Below are 21,792 nucleotides of genomic sequence, written 5' to 3' on the forward strand. Positions count from 1 at the left end.
AGACAGGAAAATCTTGCTAGAGAAATAAAAATTCTAAACATGGCTAAAAGCTCTAAAAGAAAAAAAAAAAAAGAATCAGATGATAATTCCAAAACTGTGAAATTCAGTATCTGAAATTTAAAAGCCATTGGTTAGGCTTATATCTCAAATGATTGTGAAGTGAGGATGCAAGGTAACATTGATGAACGATGTTACAAAAGCAAAATAAACAGGATTCTGGAACCAGGAACACAGAGAATAAGGAGAGGCTAGTTTGGCAGAGATGGGGTGCGTATCTTTTTTTTTTTTTGCACCACACTGCATGGCACATGGGGAAGTCCTGTGGTAGCTTTTAAAACACTAAAAAGTTTTGTTTCTCTCTCTTGTTTAAAATATAATGCAAGTTTATAATAGAGATTTTGAAAATGTAGATAAGAAAATAAATATCAATTATAATCTCACCACTAGAGAATTCACTGTCAATATTTTGATGCTTATTCTCATCTTCTAAAATATATACAATTTTAATTTTCATTAAATATGTTCACACTCTATAAATCGTTTGAAATCTGCCTTTTTATTTTCAATGTGCTTCTTGTATTTATTTATTTATTTTTCTTTTTTGTTTTTTTTTTCCATTTATTTTTATTTGTTGGAGGCTAATTAGTATATAATATTGTAGTGGTTTTTGCCATACATTGACATGACTCAGCCATGGATTTACATGTGTTCCCCATCCCGATCCCCCCTCCCAACCTCCCTCCCCATCCCATCCCTCTGGGTCTTCCCAGTGCGCCAGCCCCGAGCACTTGTCTCATGCATCCAACCTGGGCTGCTGATCTCTTTCACCCTTGATAGTATACTTGTTTCAATGCTGTTCTCTCAGAACATCCCACCCTCGCCTTCTCCCACAGAGTCTAAAAGTCTGTTCTGTACATCTGTGTCTCTTTTTCTATTTTGCATATAGGGTTATCATTACCATCTTTTTAAATTCCATATATATGCATTAGTATACTGTATTGGTCTTTATCTTTCTGGCTTACTTCACTCTGTATAATGGGATCCAGTTTCATCCATCTCATTAGAACTGATTCAAATGAATTCTTTTTAATGGCTGAGTAATATTCCATTGTGTATATGTACCACAGCTTCAAAAATATGGAATGCTTCATGAATTTGCGCGTCATCCTTGCACAGGGGCCATGCTCATCTTCTCTGTATCGTTCTAATTTTAGTATATGTGCTGCCTAAGCGAGCACTGAAATCTGCCTTTTGATTTTTAATACCTATCCTGAACATCTCTTCACACATCTAAATGTTTTTCATTAGTTTTGGTGATAGCATACCAGTCATGATATATTTGGACTGTAATTATATATTAAGCATGAGCCTTATACTTTCCATATCAGTTCAGTTCAGTTGCTTAGTCATGTCCGACTCTTTGTGACCCCATGAACCACAGCACGCCAGGCCTCCCTGTCCATCACCAACTCCTGGAGTCCACCCAAACCCATTTCCATTGAGCTGGTGATGCCATCCAACCATCTCATCCTCTGTCGTCCCCTTCTCCTCCTGCCCTCAATCTTTCCCAGCATCAGGGTCTTTTCAAATGAGTCAGCTCTTCACAACAGGTGGCCAAAGTATTGGAGTTTCAGCTTCAAAATCAGTCCTTCCAATGAACACCCAGGACTGATTTCCTTTAGGATAGACTGGTTGGATCTCCTTGCAGTCCAAGGGACTCTCAAGTGTCTTCTCCAATTCCACACTTCAAAAGCATCAATTCTTTGGTACTCAGCTTTCAGTAATCCAACTCTTACATTCATACATGACCACTGGAAAAATCATGGCCTTGACTAGATGGACCTTTGTTGACAAAGTATAGATCACAAATATTTTTCTCAGTTGGTTTTTGCTTTTTAGCTTTATGGTGAGTGTCTCCATTCATTACTTGGCCATGGTTCAATAAAAACCAGTCACCGTCCTTCTGGGCAGCTATCTGAGAAATGGTATTTCCCATGTGGGCAGGACCCATGTCTGTTTCAGTCATCACGGTATCACCATCCTCCAGCAGAAAGCCTGGAGTGAAGTAGCTACTCAATAAATATATATTGAATGATTGACTAACTTTTGATTTGTATCCCTGAGGGGAAGGCCAGGGTACCATCAGTTGTTTGCTGGCCTCCACTCCTGCCATGTAACTAGTCTGCTTTTGACCTAGTAATGCATGTCCTTTGACTTAGTAGTTCCTCATCTAGATATCTTAGAGGATTTTTCAGAGATGCAGGCAAAGATTTATATATGAGGATAGTCATCCCAGTCTTAATTACTAGAGAAAAATTGGAAACTATTTCTGGCAACATGGAAATGATATATAGTTACATGTTAGACAAACATTAATATGGGGTTTTGGAATGTTTTTGGTGGTGTGAAAAAACTTTTATGATTTTGTGTCATAGGAAAAAACTCAAAATGTAAAATGGTAAGAATTCTCAATTCTGTTAAGACTGGTAGGAAATCTATCAAAAACATATTAATAAGTTGTGTGTGAATCTTAGCTCAAAGGATTGGAAAACTTGACTTATGGTGCCTTTTCACTCATAAGTTTTCTGGGGATCTGGGAACCTGGCATCAGCAGCTTGGTGATCTTGGGCTGGCATCTCTGCAATCCTCTTTTCTTTATGGTCACAAAATGGCTGTGCCAGCTCCAGGCATCGTGTCTGCATCTGAGGCAGGAGGGAGGAAGGGGAGCAGTCTGGAGTCTGCAGTGTCTGCCTCCTCTATCAGGAACATGAAGACCCTACCAAAGGGCCCCAGCAGATTTCTCTTTAGGTCTCTTTGACCAGAGCTGTGTTCCGTGGCTGCTCCCGGCTGCAAAGGAGCCTGGGAAAGTGAATATTTCACTTTCCCAGTCTCTAGAGTGGAGGTGGTAATGGAGAAGAGCTGAGAATATCTGTTAGGCTAACTATTAAACAGCCATTCCATTGTACTTATTTCTGGTTGGCAGGTTTATGGATTTATTTTAAAAAATGTTTTTGAAGTATAGTTGATTTGCAATGTTGTGTTAATTTCGGCTCTATAGCAAAGGGATTCAGTTATACAAATATATTTTATTTTCATATTCTTTTCCATATGTTTCATCACAGGATATTTAACATAGTTCCCTGTGCTATACAGTAGGACCTTGGTGTTAATCTATCCTATATATAATACCTTACATCTGCTATTCCCAAACTCCCAATCCCTCCCTCTCCCTCCCTGCCTCCATGGGCAAACACAAGACTATTGCGCTTATGGATATTTTTGCTTTTCTTCTTGGTTCCTTTCTGTCTTGTCCAATTTTTCTACGACAACCATTTATCATTCCTATCATTGGAAGGATACAACAGATGCTACTTTAAAAATTCCGTGTGAGGTTGTGGGCTCTTGTCTCTGGAAGTGTCCGTACTGTCATCAGTCAAAAAAGTGCAGAAGGAACTGTTGAATTCTGTGGGAGCTGGATCAGCCCCTCTATCTTCCCCAGCAACTGTGATTGCAGGGAGTGGGTGGGTGGGGAAATCTGCCATTTATTTCGATCCTCTCAGTCTCCACGCTAGTTACTCGGCAAGCATCCCCTCATTTAATTCTCATAGCAGCCCTCCTTTACAGACGAGATACAGAAATTTTAAATGACTTAACTAAGCCACACACGTCAAGTAAAGCAAAACTGGATCTCAGATTATAAGCGCCAAGCTTTCTCTATATTCTTGCCACGTAGTAAGCTCAGCCAAGCTTGTGCTGAATGAATGCAGAGTCAACGGGATCGCTGGGATGTGTAATTTTTTAAAAAACACTTTAGTCATGACTTGATCATTATTTCTTGCAGGACACCTCAATTCAGTTCAGTCGCTCAGTCGTGTCCGACTCTTTGCAACCCCATGAATCGCAGCACACCAGGCCTCCCTGTCCATCACCAACTCCCAGAGTCTACTCAAACTCATGTCCATTGAGTCGGTGATGCCATCCAGCCATCTCATCCTCTGTCGTCCCCTTCTCCTGCCCCCAATCCCTCCCAGCATCAGGGTCTTTCCAATGAGTCAACTTCCCATGAGGTGGCCAAAGTATTGGAGTTTCAGCTTCAACATCAGTCCTTCCAATGAACATCCAGGACTGATCTCCTAAGATGGACTGGTTGGATCTTCTTGCAGTCCAAGGGACTCTCAAGAGTCTTCTTCAACACCCATTTCAAAAGCATCAATTTTTCGGCACTCAGCTTTCTTCACAGTCCAACTCTCACATCCATACATGACCACTGGAAAAACCAAAGCCTTGACTAGACAGACCTTTGTTGGCAAATTAATGTCTCTGCTTTTTAATATGCTATCTAGGTTGGTCATAACTTTCCTTCCAAGGAGTAAGCGTCTTTTAATTTCATGGCTGCAATCACCATCTGCAATGATTTTGGAGCCCAAAAAGTAAAGTCTGCCACTGTCTTCCCATCTATTTCCCATGAAGTGATGAGACCAGATGCCTACATTACCATTAATTTTAATTCGTGTGATTGAAAAAGAGCAGGCTGCATAAGTTGCCTGCCAGAGACCAATGGCTGTGCTCACTCACCTGTGTCTAATGTCCTTGACAATTAGACACCTTGTGTCTAATTCCTGGATAAATGACTCATATGACTCCAGATGAAAAGATGGCCAAGGGTTTGTTTCTTGTGGAATCTTTAACATTTTTTTTATTATGAAAAAATTCTAAATAAGTGCAAAAGTAGAGAGCATGGTACCCATGTACCCACTATCCATTTCAAGAATTATCAGTTTTACTTTTTCATTTATTTCCCTTTATTCCTTTTCCTCTGAAGTTTTTTTTTTTTTTTTTTTTTAAACTGGAGTATTTTAAAGCAAACCCAAAGGCTCCTTTCACCACAAACATTTCTATAATTGGAATGAAAAGGCTCTTGTGTGGCCCCGTGTTTCTCTTTCTTTAGATCTGCTAGGACAGGAAGCAGTGCTAGAAAGTCAGCCCGGGGGTGCAAGGGCTTCTGGGAGGCCCAGGAGAGGAGGGGCACATTCCTTGCAGGCTGTGCAATTTGTTTTGCTCTCAAGCCAGGGCCCTTCTTGGCTGAAACGCCTCCCGCCTCAGAATCGAAACTTTTCTCAAACGCTCAAAATAAACTATCTGGCTTCCTCTAGCTAGAGACATCTGGGGAGTGTGGCTTCTGAAACTATTTTTGGCGTGCAAATGTCACCCAAGTTGCTTGAAGTGCTTTGGAAGTTTTAAGGTATTGAAAGCATCTGATGCGCGGTGGCTGAGGCCCAGTGGGGAGAGGTTAATTATCACACAGGCCGGGCATCTTTCCCACCAGGGTTCTTGCTTCTCAAGCGCTTCCTGTTTACAGCTCTCAGTGCTTCAGGCCAAGGATCAGCGCCCGGGGTTGGTGTGTGAAAGGTGGCATCACGGGTGTGGGTGCAGGGGACTGCTGGGGTGATAGAGGGGGAACCCACTGGCTGGCGGGCCTTCCTTCAGCCTCTGTCTGGCCTGGCTCCCTGGAAGCCCAGCATGCCTGGAGATCAGCGGAGGGTTCCTGGAGCATGCTGGGACTGTGTGTTTGCTGGTGGGCTTTGCCAGATGGGCTTCCCTGGTGGCTCAGTTGCTAAAGAATCTGCTTGCAAGGCTGGAGACTAGGGTTCGATCCTTGGGTCAGGAAGATCCCCCGGAGAAGGGAATGGCTGTGCACTCCAGTATTCTTGCCTGGTGAATCCCATGGACCAAGGAACCAGGCGAGCTGCAGTGCATCAGGTTGCAAAGAGTTGGACACGACTGAGTGACTTAACACACACAGATAAGAGGCAAAAGTTCCTAAATTTCTAAGCCCCAAAGGTGTTACCAAACCAGACTTGAGTCCCTTCGCCCAGGAGCAGCAGAGCCAGCTATCAACCGAGGAATATGGTGAAAGAAAATGCAGCATATTTTGTAAAGGAAGGCGGGGGACTTGTGCTCTAAAACCCTGAACCCCCCCGCCCCCCCCCCCCGAAGGATTTCAGCAAACTTTTTTTAAAGGCGAGGTGGGGGAGGGGCATCCCAGGGTGTGGGGTGCATTCATGCCCAATTCTCTGAAGGTGCTCAATCTTTAGGCACTAGAGGGTCTGTGAGTTATGTACTCATGATCATCAAGTAGTCAATTTTTTCCCATTTGGTTGTGGTTTTAGTATCTGAAAAACTCAGGAAATATGCATCAGATACTATTATCTAGGTACTTCAGAGAGGAGCTAATGCAGAGGATATGGGCAAGGGATCTGTCTTGGGAAGGCTCCATAGGGTTTTGCTTGGTTACAAGGGTACCAGGGATCAGGTTGAACCCAACTGAGATGCTTCCCAGGATGAACCAGTAAAAGTATAACACAAGGAGAAAGTGGGAATTGTAGCTGTGGAAGAATCAGAGGGGTTCAGAAAGCGGGATGCTGGAAGTAACCCAGGCTGGGGGCAGGAGTGGAGGCTCTCGGGGACAGGAGAGGAGGATGAAGTCAAGGCCAGTGGTTCAGGCTACAGAATAGGAAAGAGGTGAAGCTGGGGTGCCTGGGTTCACTGAATAATGGAGTGCCACCAACCACCTACCCTGTGCTCAGGAAATATAGAATTAGATGGAGATGGAAAGGAACCCATGGGAAGGTGGTTGATTCATAACTCTGAGCTGCTTTGGCTCACAGCACTTCGGACACAAAATGTGTGAGTTTTTTCAACACGAACAACCAGTTCTCCAAGTCTCCAGACGCCGACCGTGGGCCCTACAGTTCAGTTCAGTTCAGTTCAGTTCTGACTGACCGCTCAGAGGGAGAGTCAGCTCCACGGGTTTAAGGGGTCAGTCCCACAAGGTTGCCCGCATGTCAGACAGCAGTCCCAGGTTATCACCTGTACTTCTGACCAACTGGCTATAAACCAGGCGTTCCCACGACTCCTTCCTCAGTGGATAATCTGCAGGAATGGCTCACAAAACTCAGGGAAACTTGTTACTTACAGTGGCTGGTTTATTGTAAAGGATACAAGTGGACAACCTAGTGGAAGAGGTTCTCGGGGTGGGGGGTAGAGGATTGGGGGGCTCTCAAGTGAACCACCCTCCCAGCACCTCCATTTGTCCACAAACCCAAAAGCCCCCGAAATCTTGTCGTTCAGCCATTTTTAATGGAGTTTTCAGCACTAAAGCATGATTCATTAAATCATTGGCCATTGGGGAGTAACTCAATCTCTCATCTCTCTCCCCTCTCTAGAAGGCAATGGAGGTGGCTGGAGGGTTGAAAGTTCCAACCCTCTAGTCCTACCTTGATCTTTCTGGTAACCAACTCCCAATCGTGAAGCTATCTACGGGCCCCCAGTCACCAACCATCTCATCAGCATACAAAAGATGCTCTTTTGTCTGAAGATCCGTCTGGAGACTCCACCCTGGAGATCCCAAGGGTTTAGGAGCTATATATTCCAAACCAAGAACAAAGACCAGACAGAAAGTTGTGTTTTTTTTTTTTTTTTTTTAAATCACAATATTCTTCAGGAAGGCCCTTTCTCCCACCTCCTAGCTCAGTGGTTAAAGAGTCTGACTGCAATGCAGGAGACTTGGGTTCGATCCCTGGGTTGGGAAGATCCCTTGGAGAAGGAAATGGCAACCCACTCTGGTATTCTTGCCTGGAGAATCCCATGGACAGAGGAGCCTGGCGGGCTGTAGTCCATGGGGTTGCAAGAGTTGGACACGCCTGAGCGACTAAGCATGCGCATGCATGCGCAGTGTCCTAGCGCTAGTTCTCTCACCTGAGTGGTACTTGAAGTTTGCTTGGGATTAAGCGGGAGGAGCTGAGACAGGGAACAGGGAAAGGTCCTAGGGACCTCCATCCCCACTGCCCCGCCCTTGACCTTCCCGGTCCACAGTCCTCCTAGCTGGGGGCCCAATGGAAAAACTGGCTGAGCCTGGCTTCTGTAGAAGGTAGAGCAGAGCAAAGAGAGCGGAGCGAACAAGGACAGTGAGGATCCCGGTCTTCAGCAAGATTGCTCCAAGAGGCAGGACACCCTATCGAAGGAGACTGGACAAAGAAAAACTGTTCATATGCAGCACAGCAGGGACCAGCTCCTGCTCCCAAATTGGCTTGTCACCAAGTCAAGGAGCTCCCAACATCGGTCTAACGACGCACTGCTTCTGAGCTGCTTCTTAGACTGCAAAACCCACTCCCCACCAACAGGGGCGATCACACCACGTTTCAATCAGGGTCAACCCGGCAGGTACTTCTCTGGCAAGAAGGTGACAGCTTGCTGGGGACCCTTGTATTGCCTCCTGCCTTCCCGTGGGGAACATTTTTACTGTTCTGGACACTGGGGCCAAGAAGCCACCTCCATTTATCCACCTGGTCACTGATCTGCTCACGCAGCACTTTGGTGATTCTCAGGAATTTAGTGAGATCCACAGCAAGAGTTCAGCTCTGGGCTCTGGACTCGGTGTAAAGTGAAAGTGAAAGTCACCCAGTCATGTGCGACTCTTTGCGATCCCATGGACTATACAGTGCATGGAATTCTCCAGGATAGAATACTGGAGTAGGTAGCCTTTCCCTTCTCCAGGGGACCTTCCCAAACCAGGCATCAAACCCAGGTTTCCCGCATTGCAGGTGGATTTTTTTTTTTTTTTTTTTTTTGCCAGCTGAGCCACAAGGGAAGACCCTGTTCCTGTGTACCCCTCTGCATTGATCATGGGCAGGGTAGCAGAGCAGAACGTCCTCCAAACCAGGACCCAGGGGCTCCGGTTCTTGTCCCAACTCTGCCATGTACCACTTTGGTTCTCAACTGTCATGTCTGTAAAAATGTGGCCAATGATGATGTTCCATTGGATCTGATGAGCATTGAGACATGAAAATGCTTCATAACCTTCTAAGTGCTGACCTATGCAATTTATTGTCACCATCACAGCTTCTGCCTGCCTCCCTGTGTTGGGGCGATGATCATACAAAGGAGAAGAGGAGGTGCTCTGTGTGAAGATGAAGAACCTATGTAAGCATATGTCAGGCCGCTCTGGTTTTAGGAATAAAGTGCATGGATACCGTGCTTCCCGATTTCTTTGAAATTTGAAACATTTTTCATGGACAAATAAAAGAAGCCGACTCTCTCCTCTGAGATTCCAAGTATGAGACTGGGAGAGTGAATGAGGGCAGGACCTTTTTCTTCATCACATTGTCATCAGAAGAGAAAAGCAAAGGAGAACCAAGTTCTGGGAAATAATAAAAATCTTAGTGTCAGCTGAAAGGGCCTTCAAAAATGATCTTTCAGATTTGTTTTATGGATGAAAAATCAAGGCCCAGAGAAAAGGGGAAAAAAATGGCCAAGATCACACAGAGAGATCTTGGCTTCAAGCCTGGCTGTGTTTGCCTCCAAGACCCACTCAGTTCTTCATATTGATTCCCAGCCAGGCACGGCAGGACCCCTGGCCCCTTGCCCCCCACTGTCATCACTGAACACCTGGCCTGAACTGCACCTGTAGCTGCTGGGGGTATAAGCTACCCATCATGCCTTGATGCGCGTGTAGGTGGTGAATGCAGGAGTGATTCATTTTATCTTTAAATTCAGAAATCATTTCAGCAATCAGAGGTGGGTGTTATATTCTGGTATTGAGAGTGCAGATGAGTTTTATTTTCTCTTTCATCATTTTCAAGGTTATCCAAAATTTTACAACAAACACCTCTAACTTTATAAACACTTTCCCCTCCCCATCTGATTTTAAACAAGGAAACCGGAGGGTGGTGAAATGCCCAGCTCTGTATGAGGTCAAGCAAGCAAGGCCAACCAGTTTGTGTCCTGCCAGGCAAAGGCCCTGAGCTGGGGGTCCTGAAGGTCTGAACTCTAATGTGGTGTCCCAGGCTGCCCAGGCGGTATCACCTCCATGCCTCACCTTTGCTCTCACCAGCCCCGCTCCCGAAATCTCCTCCCATGACCATCACCACATCCCACTCATTTTTTAGGACCTAACAACCCATTCCGCTAATTCCATGAAGGTGTTTTAAAGCTCACCTTCCCTAGTTGGGACCAACACCTGCCTCCCTCCTCTGACCACCAGTGGAACTTTATCTGGACCTTTTAGAATTCCAATCATCTGACTTGTCCTGAAGTCATCTGCACCCAGGTCTGTCTCTTCTCCTGGGCTGAGGTGCCCTTGAGGGGGGGGCCTACACCTTTGTGCTCCCAGGGCCATCCAAAAGCTTGGCATATGCTAGACTTCAAATGAATGTTTGCTGAACTTCATCGAAAATACAGTATCCTCAAAGAGGGGTATTATGATACATCCGTTTATGGCTGGGTGCATTAGCCTCAGCACTGTTGTCATTTAAGGTTGAATTCTACGTGGCAGGGAGCTATCATATTTAGCAGCATTCCTGACTTCTATCTACTAGACGCCAGTGGACACCCAAGTTGTGACAACCCTAAATTTGGACACTGCTGACTGTTTCCTAGGGGACAAAATTGCCTCTCATTGAGAACCACTGATACATGATTTCATAGAGTTTTCAAAAACAATCCCTAGGAGTAGGAATCCCCATTTGATAGATGAAAAAGGCAAGGCTCACGGAGAGTTTAGAGTTGAAACAGTTGAGCACGTAAGTCTTCCAGTCCAAGTCCAGTCCTGATCCTGCAGTCCTGCAGGCCTCCCGGCACCCCATCTTCGCTTCTCCACTTGGGTGTGTCCACTCCAGCCACTCCCATGCCCTGGGTTCTGCCCTGGCCCCTCCCCTCCAGTCTCACCCCGTGGCCTGTGCCAGGCTGTGACCCTCTGGTTGACCCTCCTAGTCCAGCCCGGACTAGACCTCAGGCTGCAGTTGAATCCGACCGTCACATCTTCAGCATCTTTTCCTCTTCCCCATGCTTAAACACGCTGATGGTCACCTGGCCCGTCTCAGACCCATATTTGTTCTTGACGAAGACACCGTACCGCCCGCTGTCCTCACTTTTGACCTTCTCGATGGTGATGGTGACCTCTGTCCCCTTCACATCCATGTGGTAGCGGTCCAGGAAGGTGACCGGCTGGTCATTCTTCAGCCAATAGATTTCAGGGGCAGGATCTCCTGAGACGACGCAGGTCAGGCACAGGGTCTGTGTGAAAGGACAGGAAAGGACCAGTCAGTTTCATCCTCTGGGACTAACCCTTGGCATCACCTTCACGCTCCCAGGGAGCTCCCAGTACAAGTTGCTCCCTGTGACACGTTAATTATGTGTGCTTTATTGTAACCCATAAAGTAATAACACTAAAGGGAGACATTTTACTGTAGGCCCACATCCTCCATTCTCAACTTCATCCTAGAGGAATGCTTGCTAGAATTTCAGATCTTTATTACTGGAGCAGTGACCTGCCCTAGAGTGGCCTGGACTTTGCTTTATTGCCTTCTGTTGTACATTTCATTATGATTTTACCAGGGAAATAAGCCTAGATTGCTTTAACATAAGATGTTAAGAATTGAGCTTGAAGATGCTCAGGAGAGCAGTGTCTCGGTGCAGAGCCCTGTAGTGTAATGGGCAAACGCCCGGAGTCTGGAGCTGGGCTGTCTGGGTGTGACTCGCAGCCAGCACTGTTCTTTTAAGCTGTGTGCCCTTAGCTAGGCCCCTTAACCTCTCTGGGCCTCCGTTCCCTCAGTTATAAAGGGTGACCAGTAACAACGCACTCTTCCATGTGGTTGCCTCCATGGTTAAAAAATGGAACAGTGTCTGGTACAAGGGGAGCAACATGAAGACGTGAGCTGTTATTTTCTAGAATATTAGACTTGCATAATTTCAGTTCGGAAAGGGCTTCTCAGGGCTCATTGAGTCGAAGCCCGTGACATCTGGGGCGCCCTGGAGAGATGGGGTGAAGCTGGGGCCAGCACCCCCCGCCCCAGGCCACACCCACGTGTGACCATCGAGGGATGGCCGCTAAGCCAGACTCCGGCGGAAGCAGCCCTCGGGCTCTGGGGTCCACAGTGCCCTGTTGTTCTGCGCTCTATGGGGGGTGCGGGAGGGAGCCCAGGGTGGGGCCGCTGACTGTGGGCCGGGGACCGTCAGTACCTTGTCTTCCATGATCGTGGCCACGTCCGGCAGCCCCCTCACCACTTTGGCACGATCTGGAAGGGAGAAAAATGAGACCCCCCGCGTGATGAACGTTTACCTGGAGTGGTGGTTTATTTTTCAGCAATGCTTCTTTTCCTATTGGCATTGTTTGGGGTGGACATCTTTAAACTTGTATTATGTTATTTCCTTGCAGACAGAGGACATAATGTTTCTGTCATTGACTTGAGATTAATATCATGGTCAGTGGTACCTGGAGGTGATAGGGAGGTGCCCTTCCCCTTGAGAACTGGGAGAGAAGGTGAATAAGATTGCTCTGAGCCTTAAACTGGCAAAGTGCACACAACAGGTGTGATGATCCAGCTGAGGGAGGGAACCAGAAGGAAGCTTTTGGGACACTGATTCTGGTCAAGGGAGGGGACCTGGTGGCCCCAGTGGTTGGGCAGGAAGAGAAGTTAAGTTAAGGTTAAGTCGCTCAGTCGTGTCCGACTCTTTGTGACCCCATGGACTATAGTCTACCAGGCTCCTCCATCCATGACATTTTCCAGGCAAGAATACTGGAGTGCGTTGCCATTTCCTTCACCAATCACTAAGCAGAAAGCCAACATATCCCTTATGCTGAAATCGAGACTGTGGGAACGGCCCCTGGATCATGACTGGGGGGATATGCAAAGACCCTTGAAGCGGTTGGTGTCCGCAATGGATGTAGGGGAGAAGGACCCTGGATCAAGGTTGGGGGAGGGGGAGAGATGGACCTTCATGTAGGCTTAATGTTCACCAGGGAACAATCCATCACCCTAGACTCTGGACTTCACAAGTCCCGGCGACCACAAATGGTGAGTCTAGGCTCCTGCTGGTAGGGCCCTGGGGTGGGTGTCCTGTCCTGAGACTCAGAATCCCAGGATGGGTTGTGGGACGGAAGTAATTAGAGATGTGATGGGCTGAGTTGGGTCTTCAGCCTCTGGTCCTCTCACCAAGGTGGCCGCCCCCTGTGAGGGCTCCTCACTGCCCTTAGACCCTAGATGACCAACCCCCTTCCAGATTTCAGTTACGAACAGCCTGCACTTCCTGCCAAGTGGGGACATTCGGGAACAAGAAGCTGTATAGGGTTAATCCCTCCTCCTACACGTGACCGCAAATGGTCGGTTTCCTTTCTCAGATTGTCTGGAGCGGCTTTGCTCGGCTGCCTGGGGTCTTTCCCTCTTGAAAAGTCCCATAGTAACTGCTGGGTCAGTGGGACCAGCAAGCCAGCCTCCCGGAACGGGGTGGTTTAGCACTGGTTGTGGGGACCTGATGAAGCTCCAGCGCATGGACTTGGTGGTGCCTCTGGGCAGCTCAGAGACTGTGTCCTGGATTAGATGAGGTCCTAGTGCCCCACAGCCAGAACCAGGTTCAGCATTAAAGTCGTCCGCTCCCAGGCCTCAATCAGAAGGGCCAGCGCAGCCTCGGTCCCGTCTACCCCTGCCTTCGGAGTCCCTCTGACATCAGCCGATTGGATGCTGGGTGCACCACGGTCTCAGGTATCTTCCAACTCCTTATCTGCCTGTCTCCATGCTGCTCCCCAGGTCTCCTGGCAGCTTTGTGACAGCCCAGAGCCACACAGCTGGGCAACCGGGGCTCCAGCTGCCTTGCCAGGAGCTGTGAGCGGCTGGGAAGTCACCCCCAACTCAGAAAAGGAAACCGCGGAATATGGCTGGACTTACTCTTCTCGATGATGGCCAAGGCTCTGGAAAACAGAAATGGGAAAAGGGCTTAACAGATTGTTAAAGCAGAGTCCTGCCCGGGGTTGGGGGAGGGGTGGTAGGGGAAAGGCGGATCCAGCCAGCTGCACCTCCCAGGAAGGGCCCTGTGTGTGTGCACCCCAGGGGCCTTGATCGCACTGGGAAACGCCGCCAAGGGAACTTACTTCAGTCTCTGGTGCTCAGCCAGGGCATCCTCAAAAGCTATGAGAAGGAAAAGGGAAAAGCTGCGTCAGAGCATCCCCCCTACCCACCCTCTACTCCATCTCCCTGACCTTTGCAACCCGAAGGTACAAAGCTCAGCTGTGACAGTTCCTCCTCTCTGTTCCAGCATTCTCTTGGGGGCAGTGCTAGGACTGGGTGGGGAGATGGGAGTACCCCCCAGCCCCCACCAAAGGCTGGGGGGTTTTCTAAACAGGTTTCCCCCAAGGACAGACGGGTGGAGAGATCACCTTGCCCTGAGAGGTCGGCGGAGAGCTGCCTGACTTCCTTCCCAGCGGCGATCTCCAGGATGTATTTGCCCTTGTCTGAGTCCTTGGGATCCAGGATATGGAGCCAGATCTCATCCAAGGTGGTACCAGCCCTCACCCTGTCGCCACTCTCCAGGCGTTTCTCTCTGAACGTGAGGGCAAAGAAATGCTTAACAGGGCTGTGCCCAGGACAGGCTGGCTGCCTGCCCAGCTGCAGGCACCCCTGCCCCAGACTCCTCTCCTGGGGTTTTATTTCCAGATGTGTGGGCTGACCATCCCTGAGACAGTCGGTAAGTATCTACCCACTCATCCATTCATCATTCATCAAAGCTTGTGCCAGTGTTGCGTCTCTATTTGCGGCATGTCCTGCAGGCTGGGACCTTGAGAAAATGGTGTCCCAGAGTCAGTGGCCACCTCCCTCCATCCCACCCATGGGAGGCACTTCCTCACCTCATCCTTCTCCTCATCTTGAAAACCTCCCAGGAGCTCCTCCCACGATAACTGGCCCCAGGTTCTTACAAACTGTATACACTCCCTTCCTTCTTTACTTAAATTTCGTACCTAAAGACACCTGGCACATGCCCCCAGTGCTGCAAAGGCGACACTTCTGGGCTTAGTCACGGGGCTCAGAGACTCCGGGGAAAGAGCTTTATTGCTCTGAAATTCACCTTGGCCTTGGTCTCACTCACAAGACAAGTTTGACTAAATCAGTCTAGCCTCCTCCATAGAACGGGTGCAGTAATGTCTGCTTCACGAGGCTGAGGTATGCACGTAAGGGAAAATTCTGCTCCCAAACTCTCTGGGGTCACTTAGCTCCAGCTGAGTCCCCGATGCCTGATCCTGCCTTCAAGGCCTGGCCCTAAGTTAGCTGTCAGCCCCCCAGGTGCCTCTGCCTGCCTGTCACCCCCCAGCCTGGCTGCCTGAGTGCGCTAAGGCTGCAGAGACCCACAAGTTACCACGACCCACTTGACCACCTGTCTTTCCTTCCTTCCTGAGTCCTTCCCTCCCTCAGTTCCCAGGCGCTGCTCTAAGACAATGGTTCTCCTGCAGTCATGGAGACACTGGGAAAATGTCCTCAGCACCAGGGGTCCCACCTTCCCTGGGAAGCCTCCCTTCTTCGCCCCTGACAGCTGTCCCCTTCCTGGGCTCCTTCTGTGGACCAGGGGTGGGGGCGGCTGGGCTCAGGGGTGGGTGCTGGCCCCCTCCCTCCTGGGACCCCAGGGCAAGGGCAGCCTACTTGTGGAACCAGGTGGTCTTCATGTACTTGACGTTGTAGTACTTGACCTTGCTGAAGAGCCGGATCCCTTCCTCCGTCCCCTGGATTTTCAGTGGGGTCGCAGAGAGGGCTGGCGGTGGGGGGAGGGCAGAGGAGAAGGCTGAGTCTTCCCCAAGGCCCTTTGGGCATCACATCTGGGGGGCAGCCAGCTCGCCCCTGCTCTGGGGTGCGGTGGGGGGAAGGCAAGTGTGGTCACGGGGCAGGAACTTCCCCCCCCCGCCACAGTCTCTGAGGTTGGAGTCTAAACCCACCCCACCCTGGCAGCCAAGGATGGCTGGAGGCCTCCCGGAGGCTATGTGGCATCAGATCAGGGCTGGGCAAAGAGGAGTGGGGGGCTTGCTTACCACCGATCCTGCCCAGCTCAGTGAAGATGGCATCCAGGGCTGGAGGGAGAAGACGGAACGGTCAGCTGATATGGGGGGCTCCCCGAGGGATGCACCAGGGTGGGCTTGGCCTTGAAAAAGGCTGGTGGAGCTTATGAGCAGCTCTGAGGGCACAGGCGTAGGGGCGAGGAGGGGACCCAGAGCACTCCATGACGGATGGGGTGAGGCCATACAGACGGGGGACAGATGGGCTGACCTGACAATTTTCCTGCAGGCTAAGGCTGCTGGCCTGGGGCCCACTGTGGGGCAGAGCAGAGAACCCAGGCTTCACATCACGAAGCCTGGGCTCGCTGGGGGTCAGGGCAGTGAGCGTGGGCTCCAGCATCACACAGGCCAGGCCCTTCCTGGCCCGGACCTGCGGTGCAGCCATGGGTAGGTCACTTAACCCCCTTGGGCCTCAGTTGCCCCCAGTGACACGGGGATGACAGACTGCAACTCTTGGTTCAGCGAGAGACTTCCTGGCCCGTCTCTGACATCGCCAGCTCCTACCTTCATCTCTGAGGTCCAGGATGGTATCGTCCTCCCCGCGATCATCGGAAACCTCCGCTCTGTAAACGCCCTGGTCCTCTTTGGACAACTGGAAGGAAGGAGAGACGGCGGTATCGGCATGGGTTCCAGAAAGAGCGATGGACAGTAAATTAGGAGGCCTGGGCTCCGGGCCTGCCCCTAACTCTCCTGCCGGGGCTCAGTTTACCCCCCTGTGATGGGCCATCTCTGGCTCCTTCCAGCTCCAGAGCCCTTTGATTCCAAGCTCTCGGCTCGTCTGGGCCCAGAGGTGGGGCAGGGAGGCAGACCTGAGGGCAGAAACAGACGCCCCCTCCCCCTCTCCCCTCCCCCAGGGGGATTCTGAGTCAGCTGCTCTGAGCAGAGCAGACAGTCCTCCTTGCAGAGCTGGGCTGAGCCGGGGGCACCGTCCACCAGAGCTACCCTACTTCTGGGGGGCCCGGGATGGAGGGGCATCTCTCTGCATCTCTCAGAAGAGGTGCGCTTTCTTTTGCTCAGGACAAGGGGGTCCTTATTGGCACATGCTTGTCAACCTCGACAAGCCTGGGTCAACACTCAGCAAAGCAAGAACCTGGGCTGTGCTTTCAAAGCAAAGTCAGAGGTCAACTGTGCCCTCTCATTACACAGCATCTCCTCCAAGGGCTGGGGTGGTGGGGGGGAGGGGAGCGATATCTGCCTCCCTGACCCGTCAAAGGGCCCCTTGCAATCATCTCCACATAGCATGCTTTGAGGCAGGATCTGAGGCAGAGATATTTCTTTAAAAAAAAATATTTATTTTTAGTTGGAGGATAGTTGCTTTACAATATTGTATTGGTTTCTGCCATATATCACATGAATCAGCCATAGGTATACATACGCCCCCTCCCTCGCGAACCTCCCACCCATCCTATCCCACTCCTCAAGAAGCATCTCTTAACCTGGGGATCAAAGGACTGAAACCCCAACAGTCCTCTCCTCTGTTCCCTCCCCGCTGCTTCAGTGAACGCTCCAAAGCCCCAGCCACATTCTGTGGAGGGTGATTGGAGGGACTTTTGGGTCCACTCTCCAGCTTTGCATCTTGGTACTTACACCCCCTGAGTCTCAGTTTATGCATCTGTAAAATGGTGGCATAAACTTTGCCCTGACAACATGCTACAGTTTCCACGAGGATCAAGGGAGATAACTTTTTGGAAGCCAGAAAGTTCTCACACCAATAGGCCAGATGATTATGACAAGACTCAGTGGCAGTTAAGCACCTCCTTGATGTCAAGCCCTGTGGAAGGGCCTGCACGGTAATGACAAAGGCTGAGTTCTCATTATTTTGGCTGAGATTTGGGCGAGGACCCTGACATCATTAGTTCTTTCCTTGTCAGCAAACCTGCATTTGCGCAGTGCTCCTTGGCACACGGGCCACAGAAATCAGTGGCAGGGCAGAAAAACATTGACTATTTAAGAATGAGCTCTGTATTTCTATCTTAACCAGGTCACACTCCTCTGAGGGCCATGGGGAGGAAGTGGATGGAAGAGGCAAGCTCCAGGCCTGCTTTGCTCTGCCCAGAACTGCCTCCCATGGAGACAGTCTTCCTGCCCTGAATCTCAGGCTGCAGCAGCAGGAAGGAATCTCTGAGATAGCATCCTGCCTGACCCTCTCATGTTACAGGTGAAAACTGAGGTCAGAGAGGGACAGTGACTAGCCCAGGGCCACACAGTCAGGGGCAGGGCCAGGACTGGAATCCAATGAAAAGGAAAAATCAGTATGACCGAGCCTGTCTTTATTTACAATTTTGGTATTGTTTTCCCCCATGGTCTTCTATTTTGGCATTAATCTGATTCTTACTATTGCCTGAAAAGGGCTTCCCTGGTGGCTCAGATGGTAAAGTGTCTGCCTGCAATGCCAGAGACCTGGGTTTGATCCCTGGGTCAGGAAGATCCCCTGGAGAAGGAACTGGCAACCCACTCCAGTATTCTTGCCTGGAAAATCCCATGGATGGTGGAGCCTGGTAGGCTGCCGTCCACGGGGTCGCAAAGAGTCGGACACGACTGAGCGACTTTACTTACTTATTGCCTAAAATATTGTTTATCTTGATTACTGAGCTTTTTGGTGCCCCCTGAAAGTGCGTGCATGAGGTTAGTGCCTCACTCGCCTCGCCCTGGTCCTGACTCCCTGCCCAGTGCTCCTGGCCCGCAGCTCCATGAGCTCTCAGGTCAGGGCTCTGCTCACCTCTTCGATGCAGAGAAGCCCTGCTCCAGTCTGCGGGTCGTACTGACCCGCGGGGAACTCTCTCTTCTGGAAGAACCACTGGAAGCGGGTTTCCTTCTTGGTGTTGGTCACCTGAGGAAGGTCACGAGTGAGGAGACTCCTTCAGGCTTTCTCTTTTAAGTGAAGACCCAGTTCATCTGAACTTTCTTTTACAAAAAATGACTTCCCCCTCCCCCGCCCCCCTTGCTCTCCCCCTAACTCTCAGCCAACCACTTCCTCACACAGTATGTCTTCTCTGATGGCATCTGAACTCTGGACTTTTGCTAACGGCATTCCCTCTGCTTCTTGATCCCTTCCCTACCCTATTTTTCTTTGTAAATACCTGTGTTACCTCCTCCAGGAAGCCTTCCTTTCTGCACCCCAGAGTGCCCCCTATCATGAATAATCAATTTCATGTATGTCTCCATCACAACACCAGGTATGCTGTTTTCACAGGCTCTTGCTTTGGACTGTGGGATCCTGGAGGCCTAAGGAGACCACGTCTTCATTCTTGTAGGCCCAGGGCTTGCAGAGTGCTTACGTTTGCTGAACGTATGCCCTTCTGGGCGTGCGCCCTCCCCTAGTTATCTGCAAGGCTGCAGGGTGCTGCGAAACAGTGGCGCCAGCTCTGGAGTCAGACACACTCGGGTAAACCCTGGCTCCAGGCTCTGCCTCTTGCTCTGCGGTCTTGAGCTACTTCCTCACTTGTTTTTTCATCCTAAAGCGGGGATCTTGACGCCTCCCTCACAGATGGTTGTGAAGTAGATATCAAATAATGCTATAAATCGCTGGGCAGAGTGTCTGGCGGGACGCAGGGACTTCCCCTTAATCTACAGAGCGCTCTCTTTCTCCCAGACTCCTGGCCTCCGGACTCTCCCCCAGAGCAGCTAGGAGACCTAGCTTATGGCTTACCCAGCGCACTCTAATTCACCCCGACTCTGCTCCCTGGGCTTTTGTTTTCCCGGTTAAAGGCAAAATGCCTGGGGCTACTTCCCCTGCTTGGGACCAGGCTTAGCGCGGGGTGTGCAGTTTCCCGGGGGTGGGGCAAGACCGACTCTTGGCGACCCCATGGACTGCAGCACGCCAGGCTTCCCTGTTCATCACCAACTCCCGGAGTTTACTCAGACTCAATGTCCATAGAGTCGGTGATGCCATTCAACCATCTCATCCTCTGTCGTCCCCTTCCCCTCCCGCCTCCAATCTGAAGACAGCCACTGGGCTTGGGGAAAACCACGGGTCTGGGCCCTCGTGGCCCGGGGGCAGGGCTGGAGGCGGGGGCGAGGCTTTGCCTTGCAGGTCAGCAGCACTTGGCAGTCCTCCGAGACCTTCCACTGCAGAGGCTCCACGAAATACGGACCTGCGAGGGCACAGCGACACGCCCGGCGGTCAGAGCGCCAGGATCCGCTCGCGCGCCACCTGGTGGCGAGATGGGGGAAGGCACCTGGGGCGGGGCGCCTGAGGCCCAAAGGCCCCTCGGATGCTGGGATCCCGCCGCTACCCAGGAGGGGCCTGGGGTGCGGCGAGGGAGGCCCCCGGGGTGCAGAATTTAAGGAGGCGCTCACTCTCGGGCTTGGGCAAGTTTTGGCACGAGCACAGCACTGGATCAAACGGCAGTGGCCCTCCCTCGGGGCCCCAGCAGGGCAGAGGGGTCTATTAACCCACTTGTCCGGCGGTTTCCCGGCGCCAGTGGACGAGGGTCCCAGCAGGTCTTACCCTGTTTTCTCTTCCAGTCTCTTCTCTTAGCATCTGCCGCCCTTAGAAGTTTGTCGAACTCTGTGAACACAGCGGGTGGGGGGGAACTGACGTGAGCCAGGGGCGCAGGTCCGGGGAGTGGGCTAGGGGGGCGTCTGGATGGACCAGGAGGGACCCCAGGGCTGAGAGCTGAGGCCGGGGCCTGGGGCGGGGCGGGGCCCGGGGCACGGCTGACCGTCGTCCACCAGCGCCAGGGTGATCTGGTTCTTGGCTTTTCCGTCTTGGAGCTGAGCCGTGTACGACCCTTTGTCGTCCTCGGTCAAATGCTGGATGATCACTTCCACCAGGCCCTTCTCTCGGACGAAATTGATTTTGCGGTTCTGGGGAGAAGGAAACACGAGAGTTTGTTCTGCTGTCTTCCAATTATAGGGAATGTGTGTTGTAGGGTGCAAATCGGGGTGTAGTTGGACTTGGGGTGGTAAAGTTAGAAGTCTTCAGGTTTGGGGAAGGGGTCCTGGGTACCTCCCTTCATGTGTATAGACACACCCGGCTCCTGAGAACACCCTGGGGCCCCGCCGGCGCAGGAGAATCTTGCGCCAGAGTCAATTTCAGTTACTAATAATCCCCCAATCTCCTACTGTGCCATACTTTTTTAGTTATTGTCTACATTTTTTTTTTTTTTTTTTGCAGTTTAATAGACAAAATTTCCCATAAAATTATAAAGGGTACTATAAAAATCCTGTGTGTCTGCTACCCAGAGTTAATACTTGTTTATATTTTGTCACATTCTAACAATTTTCAAAACGTTTTGTTTTCCACATTTAGGGCCTTATCCCCCCTGGCTTCACTTGTATGTATGATTTGAGGGAACTGCTAGTTTTATTTTGTTTTTCTACAGTCTTAGTGCTGTGTGCTGAGTCCAGACTTTGTTACACTTCCTCTATCATGAGCCAAAGTCATGCGTGCTTTGACTTTATGCAAAACTTTCTCTGTTTTCTCAATTGTTCCTCCTGATCCTGGGGCAACCAACCCCATTGTACAGATGCAGAAACTGAGGCACAAACAGGTGAGGAGAACTGCCCAGAGGCACACAACCCACAGGAGATGAACAGGAACCTTCTGACATCTAGCCTCGGGTTCTTTCTCCTCTGTCAGAAACAGCTCCTCTCTTGATAACATATATGTAACGATGGCCAGTTGGCCATCTGGAAGTGGAATTCACAAATAAGATCGTTTTATGATTAAATCTCTCATGAGATTGAAATTGGCATCTTTGTAAGTAAAAACAGTTGAGTATGGGCAACTTATATGGTTCAATTAATACAACTTACTGCACATGAAAATTTTTAAAAAGCAATGTAACACCACAACTATAACAGGAAGAGGAAATGAAAGTAATGTTTTTCAATACACAGAAACTCATATCACTCATGGGTGCTTCATGACTTACAGTGAATTCATTTTAACTTAAGAGAAGTTAGAATAGCAAAAA

General features: G+C 50.0%; 1 protein-coding gene and 1 non-coding gene across 6 annotated transcripts in view; both read right to left on the minus strand.

The window, feature by feature from the left end:
* Positions 1-1,131: 1,131 nt before the first annotated feature.
* LOC136165653 (U6 spliceosomal RNA) lies at positions 1,132-1,238 on the minus strand. The gene has a single exon (XR_010662657.1). It is a non-coding gene; the product is annotated as a U6 spliceosomal RNA (small nuclear RNA).
* Positions 1,239-9,581: 8,343 nt separating this feature from the next.
* The window catches only part of MYOM3 (myomesin 3), a 52,958-nt gene continuing 40,747 nt past the window's right edge, over positions 9,582-21,792 (minus strand). For all 5 annotated transcript variants that reach the window (XM_065930060.1, XM_065930064.1, XM_065930059.1 and 2 more), the window contains 12 exons: positions 20,536-20,680; positions 20,322-20,381; positions 19,898-19,965; positions 18,591-18,701; positions 16,376-16,463; positions 15,848-15,886; positions 15,465-15,573; positions 14,210-14,373; positions 13,925-13,961; positions 13,722-13,744; positions 12,019-12,074; positions 9,582-11,073 (listed from right to left, as the gene is read on the minus strand). In XM_065930060.1, the coding sequence (XP_065786132.1) occupies positions 10,813-11,073; positions 12,019-12,074; positions 13,722-13,744; positions 13,925-13,961; positions 14,210-14,373; positions 15,465-15,573; positions 15,848-15,886; positions 16,376-16,463; positions 18,591-18,701; positions 19,898-19,965; positions 20,322-20,381; positions 20,536-20,680 (1,161 nt within the window). In that variant the 3' untranslated portion in view covers positions 9,582-10,812. The remainder of the gene's footprint in view (positions 11,074-12,018; positions 12,075-13,721; positions 13,745-13,924; positions 13,962-14,209; positions 14,374-15,464; positions 15,574-15,847; positions 15,887-16,375; positions 16,464-18,590; positions 18,702-19,897; positions 19,966-20,321; positions 20,382-20,535; positions 20,681-21,792) is intronic.

The sequence above is a fragment of the Muntiacus reevesi genome, chromosome 3 (genome assembly GCF_963930625.1).
Source record: "Muntiacus reevesi chromosome 3, mMunRee1.1, whole genome shotgun sequence".
In the NCBI taxonomy this organism is placed as follows: Eukaryota; Metazoa; Chordata; class Mammalia; order Artiodactyla; family Cervidae; genus Muntiacus; species Muntiacus reevesi.